The 20,717-nt window shown below is 42.5% G+C and overlaps 1 protein-coding gene across 1 annotated transcript in view; it reads right to left on the bottom strand.

The window, feature by feature from the left end:
* Positions 1-2,285: 2,285 nt before the first annotated feature.
* The window catches only part of FKBP1A (FKBP prolyl isomerase 1A), a 30,958-nt gene continuing 12,526 nt past the window's right edge, over positions 2,286-20,717 (bottom strand). Inside the window, exons 3-5 of the mRNA XM_004463970.5 lie at positions 7,934-8,046; positions 5,007-5,171; positions 2,286-3,374 (exon numbers count right to left, since the gene is read on the bottom strand). Of these exons, the coding sequence (XP_004464027.1) occupies positions 5,043-5,171; positions 7,934-8,046 (242 nt within the window). The 3' untranslated portion in view covers positions 2,286-3,374; positions 5,007-5,042. The remainder of the gene's footprint in view (positions 3,375-5,006; positions 5,172-7,933; positions 8,047-20,717) is intronic.

The raw sequence follows: 20,717 nt of genomic DNA, 5'->3' as shown, positions 1-20,717 counted from the left end.
GTGGATATTGACCAATTCTGCCCATTTTGTACCTATTAGGGAAATTCATTTCATCACTCCTGTTGGCTTTATGTATTTGTTTGCCTTTTGGACTCTCCTTTGAACAAATTGTATCATCTTACTGGTTCCCTCATTAACTGAATTAACTAAAATCTTTAACACATGTTCACTTCATGATTTTATCTTTAAAAATTTATGCTTTAGCAAGGTGAATGGTTAAACAAATTTAATACATTCATTGAGTACAACTTACTTATGGCCCTTTTGGATATAAAGGCCATACAGCAACATGGACAAAGACCCCTGATAAAACACTGGAGAAAAAGGCAGAACGCAAAATTTCTAACATACTGTGATTCAAACTAAAATTTCTAAGTATCTAGGGCAGAAACTGAGAAGGGAAGAGGGAGAAAAAAATTAAAATCTTATTTGTTAGGGTAGTAGGATCTTGGATAAAGTTTTAAAAAGTTCTGATTGGTTACTCTGTTCTGTTATACATCAAAACTAAAATAAACAAAGGCCCATGTTAGTTTCCTATTGCTCCTATACCAACCATAAATTTAGAGGCTTAATACCAATAGGTCAGAAAGGGCTAAACTCCTGTCAGCAGGGCTGTGTTCCTTTAAGAAGTTCTAAGGGAGAATCAATTTCCTTGCCTTTTCTAGCTTCTAGAAGCTGCCTGTATTCCTTGCCTCATAGTCCTTTCCTCCATCTTCAAAATCTCAGTCCTGTCTTAAGGACCTTTCTGACAATATTAGACATATCTAGATAGTCTAGGATAATCTCCCCATCTCAGGGTCCTCGATTTAATGTCTGCAAAGTCCCTTTTAAGGCATTAAGGTAACATTCACAACTTCCATGGACTAGAATGTAGTCATCTTTGGGGGCATTTTTCTGCTTACCACAGGCCCCCACTCCCAACCCAGAGGATTTCTCTTAACGTTAAGTTCAGTGAGAACCAACAGCTTCCCTATGTGCCGAGTGAAAAAAGTTGCTACACAATGCTGGGTGCTGAGTGTAAGAATAGATTGGATGAATGGATAAATTTATTCATTTATTCATTTTTAGGAGGCACCAGGGATTGAACCCAAGACCTCCTTCATTTAACTGAAATTGAAGAACAAGCAATACTAATCTATGGTGGGGAAAAAAATCAGAACAATTACTGCCTCTGGGGGTGAGGTGAGACTGGGAAAGGGCATAAGGGAACTCTCTGGGATAATGGTGATGTTCTGTATATTGATCGGGTTTTGGGCACAATGGTGTAAAATACTGAGTCTAGTTACGTATGCATTGAGGGGAAAACAGTACTTCTGCCATTTACTCTGAAATGTAACAAAAAAGGATGGATTGATATGGACAAATGTGATAAATAATAATAGGTTTATGACAGAATTTGGGTGGTGTATATTTGGGTGGCTCACCGTAAAATTCTTTTAACAATTTCCATAAAGAATACTGGGAAAAATAAGATGACCCTGGAATGTTACTTCAGTGACCTACATTAACAAGGGAAGGATGTGGAGCAGATGTAGCTCGGTGGTTGAGCACCTGCTTTCCATGTACAAGTCCTGGGTTCAACCCCTGGTACCTCCTTTAAAAAAAAAAAAGGAAAGAATTTACGAAATCATTAAGCAAGTCCTTGAACAATGTCAACTTAAAATGAGTGGCTCTCAAGCAGAATTCTGGATGTCATTTGTAAAGGTATGGGAAGATTGAGGTGGCCACAGTAATCGGGAAGGAGTGTGGAAGTGCTGCTGGCCAGGGAGGCTACTCTTCAAAGCCTGGCCTGTCCACGTGACAATCCTTCCACACCAAATGCCAAGTACACTTCCATTAAGGAACACCAACTTAAACCCCAACTCTTCCTTTTGTAAAACTTCAATTTGCTTGTAGCTCGTGTCTCCAATTGGACAGCAACTCATTTCTTAAGGGCTTGTTGCATCACCCACCTCTTTGTAACCCCAGAAAACCCATTACAGTGCTCTACCCAGAACATATATTTAAAACATTTGATAGTCAGGGATCAAACATCACCCCCACCATCTTAGCCTGACCTCAAGGCAGTTCCTATGACAGCAGATGAGGCTACAGGTGCAGATGCAAACCTACTCCTTCTCTGCCCCCACAGGCAAGTGGGAAGGATGCTCAGTGCTGCAGTCCTGCTGTCAAGACAACCTCAGACACTAAACCCCCCACTACCACCCTCTCCATGTCTGTCAGTGAGCACTGAATGGTGGAGGGAGACACTTGCAAGTAACCATCATCACACAGATGAGAAAAGCCAGCATAAAGCACTTTTATTGCAATAACTCAAAACTCGTATGTGGTGCAGAAGATGGGAGGGTGGGGAAAAGCAACAGTTTCTCTCACCAAATCACTACACAAGTCAGCAACGGGGTGAGAGGGAGAAGGAAAAGCCAGGAAACTTTGAGATCAGCAGCAGGGGCTGAGCATCAAAAAACAGGAGATGCGCGATGACCAGCATCATTTTCTTAAGAGAACACTCAAGGATTTGTCAGATGGCTGGGCTTTCATTGGGTGGTAAGTGTCTACAACAGCACCTTCAATTGAAACTTTCGATTAAAATTCTTAAAATTTAGGAAGTGGTGGAGCTTTGACAGCTATGAGAAGAGTACAAAAGTCCTGAAGATCCATTAGAAAAATTACAGTATGGAAAAAAAAAATAAGCCAGGCCATGGAAAAGGCTTCAGAGGTCCCTGCTGGCCCAGGGACAGATCCCTGTAGTGTCCAACACCGCAGTGAAAACTATCTGCTTTCAAAAGGCAGAGGGTTTGAGGAGAGGATAGGGTGGGACTGGTGGAGGCAAAGGCTCTCCCCTTTCCCACTTCAGTTTTGGGTAGGGCTTTTAATGCAACCCAAGAGCATCTCTCAACTTGGGGATTCAGCCCTCAACAGCGCCTCAAATCTGCTATGGCTTTGCAGCACAGCAGCAAGAAATGTTTAATATATAATAGATAAAAATTTCACCCCCCAAAAAATAATAAAATAAAGATTCTTGCATCCCCTCCCCCCAACACCAATTCCTATTCTAAAGTTAACCCATTGTTTGTGCTGTTAATACCTGAACATACACTTAACTAGAAACCTAGATCCAAAAGACTGAAACTGAATTTCCACCCCAAAACCAAAACAAAAAATAAGTAATTTGAGGTTTATGGCATATCATTAAAGTCAACATATATGAGGAGAAATGGGAAGAGGAAATGGGAGATGTTGGAAGCAAAGCTGAGTGACAGAACACATTCAGCCTGGGCAGATGTTTATACAAAAAGTATAGTGGAACATCAGGAAAAGCTCCGTATGGGTACACGTGCGCATGTCTGGAGGCGCCAGATCCCTCCATGGCAGATCTGTTGAGGACAGAAAATCTGTGAGTTCCAACATCTCAGAGACCTGTGAGTGCAATGAGATGAGCCACAATGCCACCTGCCACTACTAAATCCATTCCCTGACAGTGCTGAGGTCTCCTGAGACCAAGACACTCCTGCTACAGCTGGGGAGAGTCAGATCAAGTTGGATTCCCAGGTGACAACATTCTTCCTGCTTAAAGTGGTCTTTTACCGTTTACCTTGCTAAGGACAGCAGGAGGGCAGCCCATCAACACTGTGGCAGTAAAGCTGCCCATTATCTTGGGTCTCCAACCTGGCTTCATGTTTGACTCACCCGGGGCTGTTAAAATCTTAACGTTTGGGCCCCACCCTAAGTGAATGTAATTAACTGTTCCATGATGTGGCATGGGCATCAAGGTTTTTTAAGTTTCTCAAGTGATTTTAATGTTCAGCTTAGGTTGAGACTTGGAAAATGTCTGTTTTATTTGTTCATTCATTCAAACCTACAACTTTCTGGGTTTGTCCTTAGCTTTTCCTTCAGGACCATTAACAAGAGAAGTTTGGAATTGTTCTCTGGAGGGTCAACCCTCAATCTCTTCCTTCCTCCCCTCCCCCCACCCTACCACACTTGCAGAAAGCCTGTTTTTGAACCAGAAAAGCTCCAAGGCTCAAGAACATTTACATCCAAATGACTCAGCTCTCAAAGAACAGGAAGGAGGGTTTGGACTAGATGGAGACCTTTGGGTAAACAGAGACTCAGTAAAATCTCAGGGATTATCCTCTGGTAGGAAGGATAAGTGGAGAAGCCAGAATTATCAAACCTGCCCAGGATTGTACTTCCCATGTCTGCGGAGCTCAAGCAAGTGAGAACATAGTTAATAGAGTTGGGTTTCCTAGAAATGAAGGTAGAGGGGAAAAAACCTAGGAAGGTGAATGAGGAAATGAGTCTGGCCCTACTGTTCCACTGCCTAGAAGTGACCTTGAATAAGGCCTTTCTCTTCTAGGCCCCAGTTTCCTCACCTGCAAAACAGGGAGGCTGATTCCTGGTCTCTAAGTTCCCTTCTGAGAACTGTCTGAGAACATCTTGTACACTTGACAAGCATTCTCCGGCCTCAGGTAGCTTGGGCTTTCTATCTGAGCTAGGCAGTCTAAGGTGGTAAGGCCTCCTCCCTCTTATCAAGCACAAAGAAACCATAACAATGTACGAACAAGAAAGATGAACCAGTTAGGACATGATGTTCTGGTTCAGAGAGAGCACCTTTCTCACAAGCCTACAGAAACAGGGTAGAGCAAATTCATCAACAGGCTTACTTCTAAAGAAATGTTGGTACTAAAAATTGTGTTTTCCAGTCCCCACCTCAGTTTGAGTTTAAGCTACATATAAGAATACTTCATCTAAACGGTATTCTTCACCAGCTGTTCCATCCCCATGAGTTTGTTGGAGAGCATATGCCATTCCTTTCCTCAGGGTGACCAACTTCAACATTCAAGGTATACACTATTAACCAAAAAAGAACTCCTGCTAGAGGTAGAATGCATGGGGGGAAAAAAACCGCTGTGGCGTTTTTTCTTTTCTCTCTACTACACAAACACTGGGTGAAACACGGGAGGAGCAGAGGTAAGTTAAAGGCCTTTGGCATTTAGTTCTCTTACCCAAGTACAGGGAGTGGAGGGAGGAGGCCATTCCTGTCATTCCAGTTTTAGAAGCTCTACATCAAACACGAGAGTGGCGTTTGGTGGGATGATGCCTGGGTGTCCAGTGGCACCGTAGGCGTAGTCTGGGGAGATGGTCAGTTTGGCTCTCTGACCCACACTCATCTGCGAAAAAAGGAAAAAGGAATCAGTTGGACACAGTCCCCAACTGTCTCTGTAAGCAGCAGAGCTGTGTTTCCTGAATAAGACAAAGGTCTTATTCCAGTGACTCTGCAGCTACCTGGACATCAGGCACTGTCAGGCACAGCCATGTGCAGGATCCTGGGCTTGCAGGCTGGTGGCCAGGCTCAATGATCCCTGCACTTCACTTCAAGGGGCCCCAAGGAGGTTAAACACTCCTCTTGGCTTCCAGAATGGTCAGGCCCACCAACCTTTTTACCCAGGTCTTAATCTGATGATGGGCAGGTAGCACCCTTACCACTTATTCCTTCAATGGCCTGTCACTCAAAGGACATGTTAAGTGGCATCTACATTCTTCTTAAAGGAATACTCTAAACTTTTAAAAAGAAAGTATGCAGTATTTACTGGTAGTCTCCTTTTCTGCATTTTCTATTTTTATACTCAGAAAAATAAAACAACTTAGTAGAGAAAAATACATACACATCTGTATGTGCCTGTATACAAAGAGAACATCTTTGAAAGGACACTAATGCCACCAGTGTGTGTCTGTGTGAAGAACAGGTAGATGATGGCTGGGGTGGAGTAGATTTTACTTTTTAAGATATATTTGTGTATTTTTTTCATTTTCTAATCAAAAACACAAAAAAGTAGAAATATTTTTTTCTGAAGAGTGAGCAAGTTCTCTGCTTTATTTCCATTCTTTCATTTGTTTCTACTTTTAGTCTCTATTGAGCATTCCTGAGTCTCTGATCCAGCCAAGAGGTAAGAAGCTGAAGGATGGAAGGAAACTTTACTGCAACTCAGCATACTTGCTTTCCAATAGCTCCCTTCAATTAACTGGGACATGTTGGACCATGGTGGGAGGAACAGAACTGTAGTTAAAAGCATAGATTACCACTGTCCCTGTCACATTCCAATACGGCTTTAACAAAATTCAAAACCATATATCCTCTAAGCCAACAATTCCATTTCTGAAATATTCTGGGACAACCAAATGTCCATCACATGGGGAGTGGCTGCATAGAAACATCCACACCATGAATTAGCCATTATAAAGAATATATTAGCTTTAAATGTATTAACATGGGAAGATGCCCAAGGTATTCATTTGAACAAATACTGTGAAGGAGTTTTTAAAAAGATGTTCTATGCAGGTCTTAGAACTACCCACACTCCTCATTACTGACATGGCTGTGACTGTCCCCGAAGCTCTCTGGGCTGAGGAGGAGTATGGGTATTTCCCCAATACCTCGTCATGTCTTGCCAAGCCTGGGGCAGTGAAAAACGCTGATAACACTATCTTGATGGCAGTTATGTCTCTAGGGACATACAACATAGTTACTGTTCCAATGCTGGAACAGTCACAGAAGATGGGTCATGGTATGGACAACGGTTGGTACATGAGATGGGGGATGGGCCATAGACCCAAGAGCCAGGCAGGTAGGGGCAAAAGGACAGAAAGCTAAGGCTGGCGACATTTCCAAAGGGATGTAAATCACAACGAACCCTCCTTCTTGGACTGCCAACCACGTGGCCTACAGGAACCAAAATCCAGATATCTCTGAGTGGATGGATCAAAGCTTCTGAAAGTAAAGTGGTTTAATTGGGAGATAAATCTGTGACATTTTAGAGAGGAAATGATGCAATGTATATTCTGGAAAAAAGACAAATCTTTCTCTTAATCTTTGTTAAGTCTCTAATTCTCCTTGGTGAATGTGAAATAGACTGATTACCCCCTGCACAGGGCTGGGTTATTAATACAAAGTCCCCTGGGTCTTAGGTTGCTCTAAATCTCCCTTTACCTAGTTAGTGCCAAAAAAATAAAAAATAAAAAAATAAAAAAATCTTGGTATTGATAGGACAGAATCCAAGGGAAATTTGGCAACCCTGGGTTTCCTATTGTCTCTTGGGAATTTCACAGTGTTGGCACAACAAAAACTTTTTGCAAAAATGGGAAGTGGAGACATGAGGAAACAGACATAAGACAGACAAAATGACTTTCTCTCCTTCAATATGACTTCTCAGAAGTGTCCTCACACAACCTGGTCAGTAATGAGACAAACACAAATTAAAATGACACCAAAATACCATTTTCACTCGTCATATTGTTCCAAAGTGAAAAGTTTAGCAGCATATGCTGCTGGCAGGGCTGTGGGGAGCCAGGCACCTTCACACGCTGCTGGGAGGAGTTCTAAGAGTGCAGTTTAAACTCTATGATGGCAACTTAGTGATAGCTGTCAAAATACAACCTATACAGCCTTTGACCCTCTCATTCCACTTTTGAGGATGTGTTCTATGGCAACACTTGCACACATGTAAAATAAAGTCACTGCTATACTGTTTATAATAGCAAAGTACTGGGAACAATCCAAATGCTCAACAGGGCACTAGTCAAATTAGAGCACACTTCTCTAAGGGAGTACCATGGAGCTGGAGAGAGCATCCTCATCTTTTTTATGTACAGGTATGGAAAGTGTCTAAGACATGTTAAGTAAAAGGAAAGTGCAGAACAATGTGTATAAAAGCAAGAGAAAGAGGAATATGTCTCCGTGTGAGTTTACAAAAAAAACTGTAAGAAATATTAAGAACAGGAATTACTTATGGGAGTTTGGGTGGATGGAGACAGAATGGAGCGAGACCTTTCACTTATGCCATTTTCAGATTTTTGAACCACATGCATGCCTTACCTTTAAAAATAACTTAAAAAGAAGATACTAGGAAACAAAAGAAAACAAACAAGAGCATACCTGGGCAACCCCTTCTTCCCAGCCTCGGATCACCTCCTGCTTGCCTAGTGTAAATTTAAAGGGCTTGTTTCTGTCCCGAGAGGAATCAAATTTCTTTCCATCTTCAAGCATCCCTGTGAAAAAGGGCAGTTGTAACATGAGCAATGAGGACCAACAACATGAGGCAAGTCAGAAACCAGCAGCAGAGGACACATCACAGAAGGCAGCAGGAAGGACCTGGCAGTGTGTTGTGGCCTGAGCAGGAATGCAGGATCTGGGGAGAATCCCGTGACCTTGAGTGTGAGATGACCACAGAAGGACCTTGCCTAGCAGCAGTCTACACTGGTCTAGAGAATGGGCAAGTATAAATTCACTTCTACCATGACTTTCTCAGCACCTTGGGGATTTCCTCCAGACTGAGAATAGCTGTGGGCCCTTCAAGACACACAACAGTTGAAAGTCACATACAAAACAAGAAACAATATTAATCCCCCATACATATTATTTTTAAAAACATATTTATTTTTAATTGAAATATATCACTCATAAACATAAACAATAAATGTGTAATAGTTGTGAACTTACAAAATAAACATATATAACATCAAACAAACATGTATAACATCTCACCCTACCACCAATAACTTGCAGTTTTTAAACCTTTTTAACTAATGATTAAAGAGCATTGTCAAAATATTACTACTAAACAAAGTATTTTTCCCCTAACCAATACAATTATCTTTATATCATTTATATATTAACATACATAAACAATTACGTGTATAGAAAAGTTGTGAACTTACAAAGCAAACATGCATAACATCATATGGGGGTCCCATACATCAACCCTCCACCAACACCTTGCATTGTCATGAGATGTCTGTTACAAATTATGAAAGAACACTGTCAAAATCTTACTACAAATCATAGCTCTTAACTTACATTTGGTGTGTTTTGCCCCCAACCAACCCTATTATTATTTTTTTAAATATATTTTTTATGACAAAAGTTGCAAACTTATAAAAACAATTATGTACATGTGCAGAATTCCCAAACACCCCTCCATCAACATACCACAATATGTGTGTCATTTACTACAGATAAAATATCATCTGATTATTGCCATGTCCATAATGTACATTTGGCTCACATTTTCCATACTGCCTCAGTATCAACACAGTACACCTTCTGCATAGATGCAAGAATATTATATTATTACTACTAACCACAGTCCATAGGTCACTCCAGTTGAATTTTTCCCATGCTTCTCCACATTCCCAACACCCTGCAGTAGTGATATACATTTGTTCTAGCTAACAAAGGACACTCTTGTATCTGTACCATCAAACCACAATTGTCACCCACCCCTTGGTTTACTGTGCTATCCAGTTCCTAGATTATTCTCTAGCATTCTGTCAATTGGCATTTACATAACTGGACTACCATTTTCCATCACATTCCCATTTATAAACTAGCTATTACTGTGTGTTACCATCCACTCTGTACATTTCCACAATTTTACAGTAAAGCTAATTAAAACTTCTATATACATTAAACATCAGTAGTCCACTCAGTCCTTCTCTTATCTCCTTTAAGAATCTACCACCTACCACCAGGTCTTGAAGATATTTTCCAATAATTTCTTCTACAAGTTTTATGGTTCTTGCTTTTTAGTTTTTTGATCCATTTTGAGTTAAGTTTTTGTATAAGGTGTGCAATAGGGGTCTTCTTTCTTACTTTCTGCTATAGATGTCCAATTCTTTCAGCACCATTTGTTGAATGGATTCTTCTGCCTGAACTGTGTGAATTTGGACAGGCTAGTCAAAAATCACTTGACCATACCTGTGAGACTCTGTTTCTGAACCATAAACTTGGTTCCATTGGTCTATTGTGTCTGTCTTTAGGACAGTAGCATGTTGTTTTTACTATAAGTAGGTATTATGATTTAAAGTCTGGAGATGAGGGTTCACTTTTCCTTTTTATGGTGCTTCTGGCTATTCAGGACTACTTACCCTTCCAAATAAATGTAATGATCGTGTTTTCAATTTTTTCTTTAATGATGGTGGAATTTTTATTGGGATTGCATTAAATCTCTTTATCAATTTGAATAGAACTGACATCTTAATGATATTTAGTCTTCCAATCCATGAGCATGGAATGTTCTTCCAGTTATTTAGGGCTTTCTTGATTTAACAATGAGTTGTAGTTTTCTGAATACAAGTGCTTTACATCATTGGTTAAGTTTATTCCTGACTACTTGAGGTTTACCTGTCATACTTTATTTTCACCACTCTTTTGACACTTTGTATTACTTATTGATATAATCTTCATTTCTAGACTCTCTTCCAGGCCTCTCTCTCCTGTCTATTCTTTTCAGGCTCTAGCACACCCTTTAGTAATTTCCTGAAAATCTGCTCTTTTGCTTAGAAATTCTCTCAGTTTCTGTTTATCTGTGAATATTCTAATTTCACCCTCATTTTTGAAGGACAGTCTTGCTGGATATAAGATTCCTGGCTGGAAGTTTTTCTCTTGCACTATCTTAAATATATCATACTACTCTGTCTTCTTTCCTCCATGGTTTCTGGTGAGAAATCAGCACTTAATCTCATTGGGTATCCCTTATATGTTATGCATTGCTTTTCTCTTCCTTTTCTCAGAATTCTCTCCTTGTCGTTGGCATTTGATATTTTGATTATTATGTGTCTCAGAGTTGGTCTATTTGGATTTTTTCAGATGGGAGTACATTGTCCTTCTTGGACATGGACATCTATGTCCTTCAATAGGGTTGGGAAATTTTCTAACATTATTTCTTTAAATATTCCTTCTGCCCCTTTTCCCTTCTCTTCTCCTTCTGGGATACCCATGACACATATGTTTGCATATCTCTGGCTGTTGTTTCATTCCCTGAGACACTGTTCATTTTTTTCCATTCTTTTCTTCATCTGTTCTTTTGTATGTTCCTTTCAGAGGCCCTTTTTTCAAGCTCACCAATCCTGTCTTCTGCCTCCTCAAATCTGCTATGATTTCAATGTTTTTAAAATTGCATTTATTGCGCCTTTCATTCCCATAAGATCTGCTATTTTTCTATGCATGCTTTCAAATTCTTCTTTGTGCTCAGCTCATCCAGTGTCTTCTTAATATCCTTAATCTCTTCAGCCATCTCATTGAATTTATTAAGGAGATTTGTTTGAACATCTATAATTAGTTGTCAACTCCGTTATATCATCTGGAGGCTTATCTTGTTCCTTTAACTGAGCCATAGCTTCCTGTTTGTTGGTGTGGATTGTAAATTTTTTTGGTGTCTTCACATCTGGCTTACTAGAGTATTTTTTCTGGGTGCCGTTTTTCTCTCTAGTTTAGGGCTTCCTATCGTTTCTCCCTTGCTGGTTATGCAGTAGGAGCCAAGCATGTAGTTGGTGCTGTAAACTGTGGAGGTTCAAGCTGCCTTCATTGCACCACGGACCAATGAAGCTTCTTCTAACTTTCTCCTTTGCCAGGGATAGGGACAGAGTCACAGCTATGTGGAATAATCCACGTGCAGGGCTCTAGACTGTAGTTGCTCAGAGAGACTGATGAAGCTTCACATCTCTTTCTCCCCTACCTGGGGCAGGGAGGGGGAACTGCAGGTGTGGGCAGCAATCTATGCAGTGTGGGTCCTAAGATGACCGCAGTTGCCCTGGTAGACATCTGATTTTCAGTCTGTGCCAGCCAAAGTTCCCTGCAGTTACCTGTATAGGCTGGAGCACGGCTCCTCAGCCTCTTTCCTGCCAGAGGCAGGGCTGAAGCCTAGGCGGACTGCAGGCTGATCTGCGTGAAAGAAACTGGTTCCTGCGACACTGAGAGTTTCAGTCAGCCCGGCTTCCCCTCGGGCTGGGGGCAGAGTCAGAATGGTGGCTACTGGCCTATTTCTGAATTGGGCTGTTTCTCACCCCAGCTGTCCCAGGGTTATTGCTTAGTCAGCCAAGTCTCCCAATCAGTAGCTGAAATCTGCAGCCAACTGTCTCCTCCTTCCATTTCTGGAAAATGGAGCTTCCAATTCCCATCACAGAGCAGCTCCTGGGGCGGCTTGTGCCGCCAGATTAGGATAATCACCAGGCTCCACGGCTTGGCCAGTAATTTCCTGGGCTGGCACAAGCCCCCACAGCTTCCTCCCTGCTGGAGGTGGCACTGAGGCCTAGGCTAGAGTTGCAATTTGATCTGGATGGAAAGAAGCTAGTCCCCACCAGCACTGGGATTCTCAGTCTGCCCTGCTTCCCCTCGTGCCAGGCGCAGAGTTAAGACGGCGGCTCCCAGCCTCTTTATGACCTGGACAGGCTCAAACCTTAGCTGTTCTCAGGATCATACTGTAGCCCACTGAATTTCCTCATTATAGCTGAAATTGGTGCGCAACCGTCTCTTCTTCCCCCATGTTTGGGAAGTGGAGCTTTCAATTCCAGCCACAGAAGAGCTCTCAAGGCGGCTTGTGCCTCCAGTGGAAGATGGGCACTGGCCTCCGTGGCATGGAGTGCTCTACTTATGAGCCTTCTCTGCAGACAGGCAGTCTCCTCCTTCCACTCCCCCAAGGACACTGCAAGATGCTCTTCTGGCCTCCTGGAGTCCCCAAACAGGTGCTTCAGCTAACTCCAGAGAGCTCTGGGTGTTTGCTAACTGCCTTGGAGCAGGAGTTGACTCTAGGAGCTCCTTATTCCATCGCGATCTTGCTGTCTCCCATATTTATTTTTTTATAAAGATAGATTACATAAAAAATAAGGGGGGAAGAAGGAGATGTGGCTCAAGCAACTGGGCTGCTGTCTACATAAAGGAGGTCTACATACAGGAGGGTTTGATGCCCAGGGTCTCCTGGTAAAGGCCGGCTGGCCCGTGTGGTGAGCTGGCCCACACAGAGTGCTGCACCGCAAAGGAGTGCTGGCCCATGTGGAGAACTGGAACATGAAGATGATGCAACAAAAAGAGACAGAGAATTGCTAATAAGAAATGCAGAAGACCAGGGAGCTGAGGTGGTGCAACAGAATGATCACCACTCTTTCACTCCAGAAGGTACCAGGATTGGTTCCTGGAGCCACCTAATGAGAATACATGCAAACACAGAAGAACACACAGTGAATGGACACAGAAAGTAGACAATGGAAAGAGGAGGGAGAAATAAATAAATCTTAAAATAAAATAAAAGGGTTGGGAAGTGGATGTGGCTCAAGTGATTGGGCTCTCATCTACCATATAGGAGGTGCAGGGTTCGATTCCCAGGACCTCCTGGTGAAGGTGACCCGGCCTGTGCAAAGAGCTGGTCCAGCAAGGTGACGTAACAAAAAGAGACAAAGGAGATACAATAAGAGACACAGAAGGTCCCAGAATTAGTTCCCAGTGCTGCCTAAAGAGAAGACAAGCAGACACAGAAGAACAGAGTGAATGGACAAAGAGAACAGACGGCGACTGCAAAACAACGAGGGGGGGAGAGGGATAAATAAATCTTAAAAAGATAAAAAAAAAAAAAGGGGGATTCCCATACGCCCTGCTCCCTTTACCTCCCACATTAACAACATCCTTCATTAGTGTGGCACATTTGTTACAACTGATGAACGCATTTTAGAGCACTGCCATTGAGCATGGATTATACACTCTTCCCGGCACAATTTTGTAGATTATGACAAGATATATAATGATCTGTATTGGTCTGTTGCAATGTCATTCAGGACAATTCCCAAGTCCTGACAATGCCCATATATTACACTTGTTTTTTCCTCTCCCTGCCCTCAGAACCTCCAGTGGCCACTGCCTCCACAACAATGACATAAATTCTTATATTGCTAGAATCACAATAAGTGTATAGTAGAATACCAGTAAGTCTATTTTGGTCCGTAGTTCACTCTTCAATCCTGAGGATCTTGGGATGGTGATGCCCACTCTACCTCTAATTGAAAGGGGGCTTCAATCCCATACAGCAGATAGATGGGACTCCCTTGGTTCCTTGGGATGGTTGTTGTCTATCCGTGTTAGTTGTCTTGGTTGAGTCCAGGGTGAGTCCAATGAACTGGAGAGTAGGTATTGCAACTCCGTTGAGATTCAGGGTCTAGCTGGCACATGGACAGCCCAAAGATTTAAGTCTCTTGGACGTACAACTATTGACTCTAGTACTAATCACAGGTTCAAATAGAAGGGTCAGAAGAGTCATGTGTAGGGAAACCAACTCTGTCACACTGGGGAGCAAAAATTCCAAAGTAAGGATCACTGGAAAGGTACCAAACCCCTGAGCTATTTGCCCTAACTATAGTGTCTGGATGTTTCCAGAGCTCTCAGGAGCCATGCTATTTGAAGTAGTTTACTTTGGCAGTCAATGAGATCCTGATGAGATGTGCATAAGCATAACCTCGGGAATGACCTCCCGACTCACTGTGAAGTCTCTTAGCCATACAGACTCATTTGTCTACCTTTTCCCCCTTTTGGTGAAGGTCTTTCTCCAGTTGCATTGCTAGTTGGTGCTCGGTAGTAATGCCTCAGTGCCAGAGAGGCTCTTTCCTGGGAGTCATATCCCATGCTGGAGGGAAGGTGATGCATCCACATGATGCGTCTGGCTTAGAGAAAGGCCACACCTGAGCAACAAGGGGGCTCTCAGGAGGTACTCATTACCTTTTTTTAAAAAAATAGCACCATTTGCTTTTTTTTTTTTTAAAGAAAACTATTATTTATTTAATTTATTTCTTCACCCGTGTTCCCCCTATTTCCCCTGTTGTCTGCTCTCTGTGTCCATTCGCTGTGTGTTTTTCTGTGTCTGCTTGTATTCTTGTTAGGCGGCTCTGGGAACCAATCCTGGGACCTTGTGGAGTGGGAGAGAGGCGATTACTCTCTTACGCCACTTCAACTCCCTGTTCTGCTATGTCTTCTTATTTTCTCTCCTCTGTGTCTCGTTACTTACCTTGCTCTACCAGCTCTCCGTGTTGGCTGGCACTCCTGAGCAGGGTGGCTTTCCTGCACTGGGTGTCATTCCCATGCAGGGCGGCATTCCCGTGTGGGTCAGTTCGCCATGTGGGCCACCTTGCCCTCATCAGGAAGCCCTGGGCATTGAACCCTGGACCTCCTATATGGTAGATGCGAGACCAATTGGTTGAGCCACACCTGTTTCCCCTCATTACCTTTTAAATGAAGTGTGTTTACATACCCCTCTTCCATTCTTCAGCAAGGCAAACAGGTTCTTTAGGCAGGCATCTTAGTGGGGCCCCCCCCCACCTATTTGCCACCCCAGATCTCCTGTGGGGCTCACTGAATGTGACCCATAAACGTGGCTGCCCTCCAGGTTATTGGGGTTTGTGTGTTTGTCCATACAGGGCAGAGAGGAGAAGCCACACAGTAGTCGGATGTTGTAAGAGAAAGCTATGAAGCAAGTGTTTTAGATAGGCCCTTACAGGCTTAGACTGACTCAAGTTGTCATAATCTTCTTGGGAAAGGTAAAAACTGACCTGGGATTAATCAGAAATGAATGACAGAACTTGTGCAGCATTCATCCTGTTTTATACAATGGAGCTCCAGAACTCTGAAAACCATATTTGCAGCTAACTTTTCTAAGACTGATGACTAAAAGAACAGTAGCAGTAATGAGGAGATTCAAATGGCTGTCCTTAGGGAATTTATTCACTAAACCCAGTGTATGGGTAAGTACTCTAACTTAACTGTCAACAGTGCTTCTAGTAGTCTGAGTCAGAGGCTAGGTGCTTTGATATATGAATTCAGTCAATCCTCCCTACCTCGCCATCTCTAATTCATATGAAGAAACTGAGGTAGAGAGAAATGAGATAACTTGCCCAAGCAGTAACACTGGACTATAAATCCAAACACCATCTTCCTTCTACTCCACCAGTTTCCCAGACGCTGGACAAGCCACCATGGCCACTGCCAATAAAGGGAATTCCAAGGATTCCAGGGGAATTTCTCATGTACTACCACAGAGGGTAAATGTATGAGAAAAGAGGGGTTAGACACCTGCAACCTTCCTTATCAAAAGGGACTGTTTGGCACTGGCTGCTGCGGAAACCATGCCAATCACCATGGCTCCTGAGCTTCTGAAAACGCTCATACACGAGGACCCAGATTGGAGGGGGCCAGCCAGTTACTGACATAAAATTAACACATACAGATTTGACTGGAGGCTGCAGGCATGGGGTGGGAGGGCACCATGGTTCTAACCCTTACTGAGAAAACCCAGCAAAACAGAATTCTTTTGTGTGTGTTAAAGGCAAGAGGGAATTCCAGTAAAATCCCAACCTAAAAGAATGTCAACTAAGTGGAATGAAAAAAGTGGAGATCAACTGAGATTGTTATCACAGTCACCAGACTATCAGGATTTGAACTAAATAGGAAATGAGGAGGGGTGCATGCTATTGTCTTAACAGAAGAGAAGGGAACACTGATGTCTTGGGGCAGCATGAAGCCTGGAGTTGAGGACAGGGAGACAAGAGGGCAGTGACTTGCCCTTGTCCCAAATCAGCAGAGCCAGGAACTGGAACCCCAAAACTGGTGACAATAGGGTATTCATCTGGCTCATCTCTTCACCAGAATTCACAATCACCATATGATGAAAGAAATGACAAATGGGAAGACTTGAGTTTTCAAAAAATGAGTAACCAGGAGAGGAACAGGTCTCCACTCTCTAGAGTACCCAGTGAACATGTTCCCCTTGTCTTAGTTCAAGCTCTACTTCGACACTTAATCTAACCCACAAACTGAACTCACAGTTACGGCTAACAGTAGGGAATGAGCAGTTATGATTCTTAAGAGTCCTTTCCCTGGCTAGGCAGGTAGTCTTTATTTTCCATCCAACTTTGCCAGACAGTTTGTAACAGAAATAAAGAAGGCAACTCAAGACTAAGTAACCTACCCAAGGTCAGAATCAGTGAGTGATATGGGAAACGGACTTTGGCCCAGTGGTTAGGGCGTCCGTCTACCATATGGGAGGTCCGCGGTTCAAACCCCGGGCCTCCTTGACCCGTGTGGAGCTGGCCACGCGCAGTGCTGATGCGCGCAAGGAGTGCCGTGCCACGCAAGGGTGTCCCCTGCGTGGGGGAGCCCCACGCGCAAGGAGTGCGCCCGTGAGGAGAGCCGCCCAGCGTGAAAAGAAAGAGCAGCCTGCCCAGGAATGGCGCCGCCCACACTTCGCGTGCCGCTGACGACAACAGAAGCGGACAAAGAAACAAGATGCAGCAAATAGACACCAAGAACAGACAACCAGGGGAGGGGGGAAAATTAAATAAATAAATAAATCTTTAAAAAAAAAAAAAAAAAAAAGAATCAGTGAGTGATAAAGCCTGGATCCAGCAAAAGGATTTATTTAGCCCAAGGGGGACTAAAGACCAGAAAGAGCCTTCAGACTGTTGGTTTGTGAGGATGTCTGTTTGCTTCCACCTCTCTTTTATCTCATCTGGGGCACTGAGAGGTAGGCCTCATCCCATTTTGGGAAATCATAAACACCAGAAAACAGGATTTCTAAGTAAAGAACCTATAAGCAGGAGCTTTGCCCATCATCCTTATATCCTACGCTATTGGAAAGGGGTTATAAGCTCTTGCCTTAGAACTTTAGACCAGTCACTGTGTGTCAATCTCATCTACTTTCTGGGAGAAGGAAAAATCTCAGAGAAGGGTTGAGTGGGGTGGTGGAGTGAATTTCCCATAATCTAAACCCAAAAGCTAAACAATAACCCCCAGAGATGGATGGAGTGGCATGTAATTAAGTGGATGTCACATTACTGGCATAGGCTATAAGGACCTGGGGTGCTAGAAGGAGGGCATCCCCAACAGGGAGGATTGGACCATCCATTTATAGCTCTACGATGGTAGACTGGGAGAAGAGATGACCCAGGAAAAGAGGCAGCTTCTGTGAAGAAGCAGGAATAAATGTGCCTGCAGTGTGTCTGGAGAAGGAATTATGCTGGTCAGTGCTGAATGTAGAAAGAGAAACTGAAGCATCAAAATAGTGGGAACTTCCATTTCTAACCAACATGGAGAAAGAAGGATTGGAAATACTCTCCCCACCTGAAACAACCAAGAACAACAAGAACAACAACACACAAAAAACAAAACATCCCAAAATAAAAACAAAACCAAACAAAACAACCAGAGAAAACAGCTGAAGCAATAGTTTAAGACATTGTACATCAGGCAGTAAAGGATGGTGATTACTAAGAGACAGAAAAAGGCAAGCCTATATTCCAGTGTATGTCCATGGGAGTATTTAGGGAGAGATGAAGAGGGAACTGAGTAGATAGCTTAGGGCAGGTAAGTCCAGAGGACAGAATACCAGCAAAGAGAGAGTGGCCGGTTCCCTTGAGTATTCAGCAGAGTTCTGATCAGTCCATGTCTCTGAGGAGAACAGACCACCCAAAACGGTTAGAGGGAACAGTACCCAGTGCTCACACAGCACTGTGATCAATGTCTGTTCCACCAGCCAGACTGGAGAAAGTCATGACAAGAGGCACTGGGCGGAGAACTCAGGAAGATCTTACCTCAGCAGTGGGGAATAATCAGTCCTAGTGTTCTAGACCTACCTAACAAATCATAAAAGCAAGCCCCCAAAGATCTAATTGTTTCCACATAGCTTAAATGCTTCCTAGGACAAAGATCAAGAAGATGTACAGGAATAAAAAAATATACAGCACCCTAAAAAGGTAAGAGATCCACCATGTCTGGCTTCTATTCAAAGACCACCAGGTATGCAGGAAAGCACGATCCATAGTGAGGAGACGAATTAATCAACAGAAACCAACCCAAAACCGACAAGGGCGTTAGAGTTAGTTGAAAAGGATATTAAGACTTGAATTAAACTTCCAGAGATAAAAACAATATCTGAGATAAAAAATACACTGGTGCTAGAACTGGATGTCCACATGCAAAAAAGTAAAAACTTGAATTTATATGTCACAGCATAATCAAATAACTAAAAATGAATCATTAACCTAGATGTAAAAGCTAAAACTACAAAACTACTTATAAGAAAATATAGGGGAAAAACCTTTGTGACTTTGAATTAGGCAAGTATTTCCTAGGTATGACGCCAAAAAGCATAACTCATAGCTTAGTAGTATGAGCGTCTGCTTCCCATGTAGGAGTACCTGGGTTCAGTGGTACCTCCTTAAAAACAACAACTAAAAACACTGACAAACTCAACACCAAAATTTAAAACGTCTACACTTCAAAAGACAATGGTAAGAGAACGGAAAGTCAAGCTGCAGACTGTGAAAAAAATCTTTGCAAAGCATATATCTGATAAAGGACTTGTATCCAGAACTTATAAAGAACTCTCAAAATACAACAAGAAAACAAAACAATCCAACAATTTAAAAAAAGCAAAAGTCCTGAACGGATATTTCACTGAAAAAGATACACAAACCGAGAGTAAGCACATGAAAAGATGCTCAACATTAGCCATGACAGATATGCAAATTACAACCCTTAGGCTAGGGAAGAGGATGTGGCTCAACTAGTTCCGTGCCTACCTACCACAGGGGAGGGAGATCCAAGGTTCTGGTCCTGGTGCCTCCTAAAGAAGACAAGCAGACTGCCGCCTCCCACTGCAATGAGCTAGACACCAAAAGCAAGCAGAGGCCACAGTCCACAGGGAGCAGATAAGGATCAGGCTGCTGAGCATTTGCCTCTCATGTAGGAGGTCCCAGTTTGGTTTTCAGTGCCTCCTGGAGAAGGCGAGCAAACAATGAGCAGTTGGACAGGAGAACTATCTGGGGGTGGGGGTGGGGGAATAAAGGAAAAAAAATCCAAAACAATCTTAATTTTTAAAAAACCTTAGGATATATCACTACCATTGCTACCACAGATTAGAATGGCTAAAAATAAAAACTGACCATAGACAAAGATGTGGAGAAACGAGTACTCTCAGGCAATTCTGGTGGGAATGCAAAATGAACAAACACTTGTCTAAGTTAAACATGCACCTCCCATGACCCAGCCATTCCATTCCTGGTTATTCAGCCAAGAAAAATTACAGCCCATGTCCACATAAAGACTTTTACACAAATGTTCATAGCAGATTTGTAATACCACAAAACTACAATCAACCTGGATGTCCAACAACTAGTGAATAAATTATCATCTAGCCATATAATAGAATACTATTCAGCAATAAAAATGAACTATGAAATGAAAGCTAATATATAGAGCAGAAAAGTATAAAAATAGTTGCTTGCGGAGGAGAGAGGAATTACAAAAAGACACAAACATAAAAACTTATGCAACTATACACTTTAAATATGCAGATTACTGTATGTCAATTATGCCTCAACATAACAAACATAGAATGAAGATGGTGATATATGAGAACTTTGTACTTTCTGTATTTTTCTGTAAACCTACAACTGCTCTAATAAAAAAGGTTTTTAAAAAGGAAAAGGAAAAAATGGTAGCTAGTGAGAGTTACTAAAATCCACATATGTTTATCTCCTACATCCAATGTGGCAATGGGAAAAGGTGCTTCTTGCTTGGGGGAAAGAGCAAGTAAAGCAGGCAGCAAATCAAGTCTCTCAGCAGTTGCTCCTATTTTAACTCTGGAGATCTTTGTGCCAGGACCTGCCATGATTTCCTAGAGAAAGCATGCTGTGCTGAGAAGGCAACTGAGGTGACAGAATAACAGCTGACATTCTTTAAGGTCCAAAGGTTACTTCTTAGCATAAAAGATCACCAGCATTACCTTCAATTCACAGAATTTCATTCTGAGTACACACTAACCTATACCTCATGACCTAGAAACTGCCTGGGATAGTTCCATGTTCTCAAGGATCAATTTCTGTCTCTTGTCGAGTGCAGCTTGAGG

The sequence above is a fragment of the Dasypus novemcinctus genome, chromosome 24 (genome assembly GCF_030445035.2).
Source record: "Dasypus novemcinctus isolate mDasNov1 chromosome 24, mDasNov1.1.hap2, whole genome shotgun sequence".
Lineage (NCBI taxonomy): Eukaryota > Metazoa > Chordata > Mammalia > Cingulata > Dasypodidae > Dasypus > Dasypus novemcinctus.
Note: the sequence above shows the minus strand (reverse complement) of the source record. Positions and strands in the feature narration are given on the sequence as shown.